Here is a 10,147-nt window from a genome sequence, read left to right as displayed (position 1 = left end):
TGGAAGATAATTTTGAGTGGGTTTGGTTTTGTTTAATTTTGTTTTTGCAAAACAACATACTCTACAATCCAATAATCATGCTTCTCAGTATTAACCATAGGAGTTGGAAACTTATGTCCACAAAAAATCCTGCACACAGATGTTTATGGCAACTTTATTCGTAATTGCCAAAATTGGGAAGCCACCGAGATGCCCTTCAGTAGGTGAATGACAAACTGTGATATATCCAGACAATGGAATATCACTCGACACTAAAAAGGAGTGAACTATAAAGCCATGAACAGACATGGATGAACCTTAAATTCATATTACTAAGTGAGTGGAGTCAATCTGAAAAGGCTATAGACTTTCTTTCAGAAAGACAAGAGATGAACCGCAATGAATTCTATCAGCGGAAAATTTGTAATTCTTAGTACCTGACCTAAGCTCTCAGTCCACTTGAGAATCACCTTGCTTTTGTTTAAAGGATGGCTACAAAGAAATAGAGACTGTGAAGTAATAGACACTTACAAAAGGCAGTTTCTATTGTTGCACAGATTCCATTCTTAGTTTAATACATACTTTTTTTTTCAGAGAGTTTAGTGAGTTTCACATGCTTTATCATTTCCTCTCCACTTGGAATGCTTTACAAAACAAGCCATACTGTCCTATGGCCTCAGCTAACAAAATGTAGGACTTGTTCTAACAAACAGAGTGGAATAGGCTGTTCGCAAACTGTCTGAGGGAGTTGCTGCCTCCCACTCCTCCTATATCCACAAGCTAGCTCTAGAACCTTTCATAAGATAACATCCCGATGCCAACTATAGATTGAGGACTTTCTATTTTCTCTCTGGGCCCACTTAAGCCTGGGCTTAAAACCCATAGCAGATTTGGAGCATGCAGAGGAGGGTGCCCTGATGTGTCCCAGATTCATTTTTCTCTCTGAATTGGGAGAGTGATGCCTGGTGGCTAAACAAAGCAAATTTGACATTTGCCATGTCAAATGTCTTTTGCTTGTCAAATAGTCTAACAAAGTTTCATAGCTTCATTTCTTTCAAATCTAGGATAAAATTCTGATTTAAAGTTTGGTGTGAGAATCCAAAATTCAAATAACAGTAATACAATGTGTAATTCATAAACTCTAGAAAATAGATCTTGGAAAGCAGAAGATTTAAAAGTCTATGGAACTTCATCTTGGAAAGATTTTTGGTATAAGTAATTCTAATAATTTCCAAGCTTTGTTTCTAATGGAATAATAATTTTCTGACTGATTTGGATATTTTATGAGTACACATATGTAGCTATATGTACTTCGAATATGACTAAAAATATTAAGAAAATCTCAGCAAAACTCTTACAATTAGTCTAGATCTCAAACTAATTATATATCTCTGAAATAAAAGTTTATTAAATTTGTTAAGTTGAAATAGAGGTTATACATAAAATTTCATTTTCTAACATCAAAATCCCAGTTTACTGCATACAAATTGGATAACTGGACATTAAACACTGTTTCTTTTTCTTTAAACAGCAACAAGAGAAAATATTAGTAATGATGAATTATCCTTATTGGTTTGACTTGGGTCCAAGCAAAGTATTTATTATATCTCCCTGAAAAAGAAAAAGTCAAATAATTAGAAAGCAATAAAATATAAATTAAGAGGTAAAGGAGTCTTTAAAATGTCATTTAAAATTTATAAATTAGCGATACATATGAAGGGCACCCAATAAGATCATAAAAAGTAAACAAACCAAAGCAAAATTAAAGACTAACAGTTACTTCCTAGTATAAACCTGCTTTTTCCTATGAAAGACTCTGTTAAGGGAGTTTGATAAATAAATTTATAAGGATTCAGTTAAGGGATCATTTTGATGGCTCCTATTTAGCCTTAATATCTAAACCTCAGTTTTCTCATCTGTAAAATAGTTTGTGATATTAATGGTATCTTAAACTCTTTCCTGACTTAGAGTGCGTGATTTAGAGAGACTTGAATATCTGAATTTCAATGTGGATTTGATGTTTAATTTAATAATAACAATCTTTGTGGGGCGCCTGGGTGGCTCAGTGGGTTAAAGCCTCTGCCTTCAGCTCAGGTCATGGTCCCAGGGTCCTGGGATCGAGCCCCGCATCGGGCTCTCTGCTTGGCAGGGAGCCTGCTTCCTCCTCTCTCTCTGCCTGCCTCTCTGCCTAGTTGTGATTTCTCTCTGTCAAAGAAATAAAAAATTAAAAAAAAAAAATAACAATCTTTGTGCCAAAGAAGTAAAATAATAATCTGCAAGAGGATGAAACCAAAGATGGTATGTGAGTTTTTAAGAAAGATATCGTGTAAAGTTGGGAATTGGAAACAGAAGACCAGAGTTTTCTCTACTACACAGTGAAGGTGATGTTAAGAAAATCACTGATACCTGGGAATCATAGTTTCCTGGAATGTATAATTGAAATATTAACAGCCAATTTATAAATACCTGTGATGGTATTACCTAAGTCAGTCCTATCTTCTAGCCTATACTAAGGATGACTGACACAAAGTCAGTTGCCAAGCTTCTTCTCAAACCCACAACTTTCTAGTTCAGTCTCTCACTTGGACTAATGTAGATCAGTACTGTAATCTGTTCACTGTTGTATCCTTAGCACCTAAAAGAGACCCTGTCACATAGTATATACTCAGTTGATATCTGTTGAATGAATGAACAGTCTATATGTAAATACCCAAAGGGCAAAGAAAAAAATGGCAAACATTTATATACTGAAACTTAAGAATAGAAATAGTATCCAGGAGTGACTCTCCAGAGGCTGCCTCCAGAAAAAAACAGTTCCTTTGTGCAATGCCCCACTGAAATTAGCTTCTGCTAAGTATTTAAACAGTAATTTTGTTCAACACAAGACTTAGGCCCCAGCAACCAACCACATCCCATCAGGAGAGGAGGCAGTGCTTCAACAAACAATAATGCTAATGTGGTGGTAAATCCCATTGACAGCCAGCTCTGTCACAAAGTTATCATTGCAAGGCTTGGACCCTATAGTCCTGATCGTGCCAGGCATCAGGCTGATGTGACCCCTAGCCACTAACCCTGAGGGGGTACGACAGGAGTGTTACACTATGTCATATCACAGAAATATTCTAGTCCTTGAACACTTTCAGGCAGGTGCCAGAGTTTCAGAAATCATTTTGCTTAAAACATCCACAACCCAAGGATCAAAGTTCTTCTCCTGCAGTGCAAGGCCACAGAGGATGATGGGCAATGTAGGGACAAGAGGGAGTCATGGTCCTATACTTATACAACATGGTCCTTGATATATCTCAATGGGTTTCCACCAATGGATCCTGCTCTGCACACCTGGTTCATGTGTTACCTGGTACTTTGCCTTTGCAAAACCAATATTCCTGTTGAAGTTCCCTTTGTACCCATCCCTAATCTTGTTCTTCCCTCATCCTCCTCTTCCCAGAGACAGGCTTTATTATAAATTTGGTGTGCATCTTTCCTATAGAATGAAAACATAAGCCTTCCAAAATTTTGATTTACCTTTGGTTAAAATTAATGGAGAAATTATAGGATATAATGTTACTTGATAAGATATCTTGATAGGAAATAATGGTTTGACATTAATTACTTTGAGACTTCAAATTACTATTTGATTATAATTTTTCTCTGAAAAGTTCAGGAAAATTTGTATCAGGTAAGCTTGTGTTTGGCTGTAAGTAATACAAAATCTGATTAATAGGTTTTTGTTGAATCTCCCAGAAAAATAACCCTGAACCTTTAAAATATAATGACCAAAAGCATGAAAAACATATTTGTATTAGAAAACTGTATTTATTATTAAAGCATGGAATATATTTGTTACAAGGAAATTTTGCTCACTAGTTGAAATCATTAACACACACACACACACATTTGTCAAAAATGTTCAGACTCAGCTTAGCCTTCTGCTTCCAGAGCATAGTGCTCAAAATAAAAGATGTCTTAAACCATAAGAGACTCTTAATCTCAGAAAACAAACTGAGGGTTGCTGGGGGGTGTGTTGGGGGAGGGATAGGGTGGCTGGCTTATGGACATTGGGGAGGGTATGTGCTATGGTGAGTGCTGTGAATTGTGTAAGACTGATGATTCACAGACCTGCACCCCTGAGGCAAATAATACATTATATGTTAATAAAAAATAAATGAAAGATGTCTTCAATGTGTATATATATAACTCATCTTCTTTATCCATTCATCTTGATGGACATTTAGGCTTTTTCCATAATTTTACTGTTGTAGATAATGCTGTTATAAACATCAGGATTCATGTATTCCTTTGAATTAGGGTTTTTGTATTCTTTGGGTAAACATCTAGTAGTGCAATCGCTGGATCGTAGAGTAGTTCTATTTTAACTTTTTGCAGAATTGCCATATTATTTTCCAGAGTTGTACCAGTTTGCATAAAAAGGAATGAAATCTTGCCATTTGCAATGATACGGATGGAGCTAGAGAGTACTATGCTAAGTGAAATAAGTCAGAGAAAGACAAATACCATATGAGTTCACTCATATATGAAATTTAAGAAACAAAGCAAAGGAGCATAGGGGGAAAAAGAGAGAGAGAGGCAATCCAAGAAACAGACTCTTAACTAGAGAGAACAATGGTTACTAGAGGGGAGGTGGAGGGGGTGATGGGTTAAATAGGTGATGGAGATTAAAACGTGTACTTGTGATGAGTACTGGGTGAGGTATGGAAGTGTTGAATTACTAAATTTTGCACCTGAAACTAATAATCAACTGTATGTTGACTAACTGGAATTTAAATTAAAACTTTAAGGTAGTTAGGAAAATCTCCTTAAATGTCCACAGTCAGTATGGATGTCAGCCAGTAGAGAAAATAATCTCCAAAACTACTTGGAATGCTTCATTTGTTTCTTTATTGGGAAAACCTATTCTTACCCTGAAAAGAATAATAATTATATATAGAAATAATGCAGCAAATCAAACAGATAATTTTAATATTTTTATTAAGGAACTTATATATATTTGGCATTTTAACTATTCATTATTTTTAAGAGAATTTGCCATTATTAGATTGTCTCACAAATTTGTCTGTTTTTTATGTTATGTTAGTCACCATACAGTGGTGTTCAATTAGAATTAATTTAAATGTGTAATTGGGTAATTGATTTAGACTTACGATTATAGATTGAAACATTACTACTTTGTAAAAAGCATTAGAACATTTAAGAAAATTTAAGATTCATCATATTCAACATTTAAAATTTATTAAATTAATAAGAATTCCTTAAGTATCAGATTTGCTTGCCCATAAAGCAATTGAAGTACTTAAAAATCTACATTAAATTTTTAAGTTAAACTTAAAGGATTTAATGGAACTTAACTTGTTAAAAATAGGTATTAAAATTTGCTGGACTTAAAAAAAAGAATAATAAAATATATTATCTAAATGTAAGAGCTTAAGATGAACTAAGATTTTTTAAAATTTTATAAAATACTGGAATGTGAACATTTTAAGCAAAAGGAGACTGAGTAATCATCTCCATGTACAAAGGAAATATTAAAGATGAAGGAAAAAAGAAAGGAAAAACACCTCACCATACTACCTTATACATGTCTCCTAATAACACATGTACAAAACATTCTCTATGGTATCATTGACTTGTATGGTATTTGAATTTTCACTTTTACTGAATTGCTCTCCAAAGAGGCTATGCTAATTCATATTCCCATGACCGTTGCATAAAAGTTCCTAATTCCCTACAACTTTGCTAATACTTGATATTGGCTACTATTTTACTTTTTGTAAATCCAATTAGTTTGAATTGATATCTTACACAATTTCAATTGTATATTTCTTCGTTACTAGTGAGAATGAATGTTGCTTAAGTATAATTTTCCAGTTTCTTTCCTATGAATTAGGATTTTATACATTTGTCCATTTAAAATATTGAATTCTTCTGGGCACCTGGGTGGCTCAGTGGGTTAAGCCTCTGCCTTCAGCTCGGGTCATGATCCCAGGGTCCTGGGATTGAGTCCCGCATGGGGCTCTCTGCTCTGAAGCAAGCCTGCTTCCTCCTCTCTCTCTGCCTGCCTCTCTGCCTACTTGTGAGCTCTGGCTGTCAAATAAATAAATAAAATCTTTAGAACAAAATACTGAATTCTTCTTATCCTTTAATAGGAGTTCTTTATATATACTGGACATTATGTCTTTTATAATCTCAGAAATTTCTTCTTCTAATCTGTTTCTTTTAATGTGGCATATGGAATCCTAAACAGAAAGTGTAGAGGTACACTTTTTAATAAGGTAGCCAAGGAAGATTTCACCAAGAAAATGACTGATACTTGAGCAAAGACTTGAAATAAGTGGAACCGGATTTTAGACAGGAGAAATGACAAGCAAGCAACTATCTATCTATCTATCTATCATCTATCTGACATTTACAGTCCATGTGGTTGGGGTAAAACTCCACCTTCTACATGTGACCCAAATCTAATTAATACACCTGACTTCCCTGGCCACATTTCCCTCTGCTTGGATCTTTTACTTTTCTGATCCTGTTATAAATTATGCTATAATTAACTTCTTTGATTACCTGTATTGATTCTATAGAACAGAGCTCCAGGAATATGATCGTCTTGGTTTAGACTGCCAAATTGCTTCCAAAGAAGTAATACCACAAATTTAAAAATTTTTTTTAAATTAAAAAAATTCCAACATTTCTCTGTGTAAGAGAAAACCTATCTTATCAAATGTTTGCCAATACTGAGAAGTTCCAATAAATTAAAAAAAAAAAAAAAAAAAAAAAACCTAGAGCGCCTGGGAGTCTCAGTTGATTGAGCATCCAACTCTTGGTTTCTCCTCGGCCATGATCTCATGGGTCACTGAGATCAAGCCTCTCCTTGGGCTCCATGCTCAGCAGGTAGTCTGCCTGAAGATTCTTTCTCTGTGTCCTTCCCCCCTCATGCTCTCTCTCTAAAATAATTAAGTCTTCAAAAAAATTTTTTTAAATAAAAAAGATGGAATCTTTTCCTTCTCTAAAAAAAGCTTTGTCAGTTTCATATATGAGAAAGCTACTACATTTTAATTTAATTTAATAAATGTTTATTTCTTAAATTATCAATGAGGTTTAATTTTAAAATATATTTACTAGTTATTTTGGGGGAATGAACTGTTCCTGACCATTACCCACTCTTCTATTATAGTCTTAGTGTATTTTTCTTATGGATTTTTGCATATTTAAAATATTTTAACATGTTTATCATATTCATGATAATATTTTCCAGATTATTCCATAAAATAATAATTTAAACATAAAAAAAAAAAAAATTGAAGGGCGACCTGGGTGATGCAGTTGGTTGAGTGACCAACTCCTGGTTTCAGCTCATGTCCTGATCTCAGGGTTGTGAGATTAAGCCCTGAGTCTGGCTATAAGCTAAGCACAGAATCTGCTGGAGGTTCTTTCTCCTTCTCCCTCTGCCCCTCCCCACCCTATGCAAGCGTGAGTGCGCACCCTCCCACTCTCTCTCTCTCAAATAAATAAAAAAATCTTTAAAAGACAAAAGACAAAATTTTAGAAAAACAAAAAATTGAAAAGCTACCTTAAAAATAATGGGCAGCTAGTAATACCCATTGCTTGTCAAACTTTTACAAGGAAGTTTTCATATTTGAAGATCAGAGTAAGGGAATAGGTTAACACTACAGAAACAAAAAAACAAATGCCTATTTTGGGAACATTGGATAATATCAAAAATATCATTTCTTGTAAGTCTTTGAATATTTGCAGTAATCTTCTTCAGCTATATTCAACAACTATTAAAACCCAACAGTGTACTAGGCACAACTTAAAGTTATTCCACACATTTATAATTATTATGCTACAGCAATATTGTTCTCATTTTACAGAAACAAACAAACAAACATGAGGCTCAAAGAAAATAAGCCTAGTAGATACCATGCTGAGTAGGTAGCAACTCTCGAGACTTACGTTCTCCCTACTGCATTACACTTAAGATAGTTAAGAAATGTAAATTCCTTGTATGATACAGAATTATACAAAATAACATAAACTTTTGACTTTTGAGTCTTACCCGGCCAGAATCCAAAGTAGTGGGCATATTTCTTAGTTCATACACAGCAACCTGCCCATCACTGTCGCCCACTAGAAGGCAATCTGTTTGTTTGGCAAAGAGAACAGTTGTGAACTTGATTCCAGGGTTAGCAACATTCACAATGAGAGGATCCAAGCTGTAATAAAATACTTCACTTGTAAATTCAGTTGTTGTTAATACATTCTTTTTGTATACGGATTAAGAAAGGTCAGATATTTTCTGGGATTTCAAGTGACAAAAACAAAACAAAATAAGCGTCTTACGTAAGTAAGTTTCCAAAATCAAAATAATGGCTTCTCAACTCCTTATTCAATCAAAACTTTCTTTTCTTCAGTGAACTAATTAATTTCAAATAAATAAATTCAGGAAGTTCATAATTAAGATTTACATTTATAAGTTTAAACTACTGTGCTGGGTATCTATGTATTAACTTGGCTAGGCTACGATACTCAGTTGTTTGGTCAACATTCATCTACACTTTGCTGTGAGGGTGTTTTGTTTAGATGGGATTAATATTTAGTGATCAGTAGAATTTGGAACAAAGCAGCTTACCCTCCATAGTGCAGGCAGACCTTACTCAGTTTGATGAAGACCTTAAGAGAAAAGACTGAGTTCCCTGAAGGGGAATAAAATTCTGCCTCCAGTCTTCCTTCAGACTCCTGACTGCAACATGGATTTCTGATGGAAACTCTAGCCAGCCAACCTGTACCGCAGACCGGGCACTTGCCAGGCCTCATAGCCATGTGAGCCAAATCCTTAAAATAATTCTCTTTCTCTCTTTTTATTGCATCTCTATCTCTGGAGAACCCTCACTAATATGACTTCTTAAGTAGTAAATGTCTTTTAATAGAAGGACATTTTGATCCAAATGAACCTCTGGAACGTAAGAGAATACTTCGAACAAGAACTTTTTCTGTTCCCCATCGTCTAAAGCAATCTAGTGACACCCTACAAACAACAGAAGCAGTAACTTGTATATGTCTGAAGAAATGTCCTGAGAACCACCGTTGTACCAAAAAAACTAAAATCAGAGGTGGGATGAGTTAAGTAATCATTTTATACATTAGTCATCTCATACTTAAATATAAATTTCTTTGCGATGTAATCTTTGGTTTGAGGTTTGAACCATTTCATAGTAGAAGCCATGACAAAATTTTAGAGTTATTTAATTTTTAACTTCTGGGGGAAAAAATTGCCATTAAGAATAAGCCCACTGAATTTTTTGTCACTTATTTTAAGAAATATATTTCCCTGATTCTTCTGTTAATAACTAGCATAAAAATCTATAGTATTTTCCAACTGAAGAAGTAAATTCACAAACACTTTATTCCTATATGGTATAAATTTTCATTTTAAAATGAAAGATGGGTCTAGAAGATACTCTAAACTTTGGTGGAACACCTTAAATTAAGTTTTAATTAAATGCATTAAATTAAAAATTTTAATTAAATTAAAAATTTTAATTAAATGCATGGCCCTGGGTGCCTGGGTGGCTCAATCAGTTAAGCATCTGTCTGCCTTTGGTTCAGGGCCTTCCATTCAGGTCATGATCCTGGAGTCCCAGGATCAATCAGGCTGCACTGGGCTCCCTGCTCAGTGGGGAGTCTGCTTGTCCCTCTCCCCTTCATACTGCTTGTGCTCTCTCTCTCTCATTCTCTTGCACACAAATAAATAAATAAATAATCTTCTAAAAATTTCTTAGAAAATAAAAATAAATGCATGGCCCTTTGAATATGTTTTAAAACAAGGTAAGAGAATACATAAATATTATAAAAAATAATTATTTTGTATATATACCACATCTTCTTTATCCATTCATCTGTTGATGGACATCTAGGTTCTTTCCATAGTTTGGCTATTGTAGACATTGCTGCTATAAACATTCGGGTACACGTGCCCCTTCGGATCACTATGTTTGTATCTTTAGGGTAAATACCCAGTAGTGCAATTGCTGGGTCATAGGGATACTATGCAGCCATCAAAATAAATGAAATCTTGCCATTTGCGACGACGTGGATGGAACTAGAGCGTATCATGCTTAGTGAAATAAGTCAATCGGAGAAAGACAACTAT

The 10,147-nt window shown here is 34.5% G+C and overlaps 1 protein-coding gene across 2 annotated transcripts in view; it reads right to left on the bottom strand.

Moving 5' to 3' along the window:
* Nucleotides 1-356: 356 nt before the first annotated feature.
* DNAI4 (dynein axonemal intermediate chain 4) overlaps nt 357-10,147 on the bottom strand; it is an 85,542-nt gene continuing 75,751 nt past the window's right edge. For both annotated transcript variants that reach the window (XM_045981525.1, XM_045981535.1), the window contains 2 exons: nt 8,054-8,210; nt 357-1,590 (listed from right to left, as the gene is read on the bottom strand). In XM_045981525.1, coding sequence (XP_045837481.1) covers nt 1,546-1,590; nt 8,054-8,210 — 202 coding nt within the window. In that variant the 3' untranslated portion in view covers nt 357-1,545. The remainder of the gene's footprint in view (nt 1,591-8,053; nt 8,211-10,147) is intronic.

Source organism: Meles meles, chromosome 1 (genome assembly GCF_922984935.1).
Source record: "Meles meles chromosome 1, mMelMel3.1 paternal haplotype, whole genome shotgun sequence".
Classification (NCBI taxonomy): domain Eukaryota; kingdom Metazoa; phylum Chordata; class Mammalia; order Carnivora; family Mustelidae; genus Meles; species Meles meles.
The sequence above is the reverse complement of the archived record's forward strand: the minus strand, read 5'-3'. Positions and strand labels throughout refer to the sequence as shown.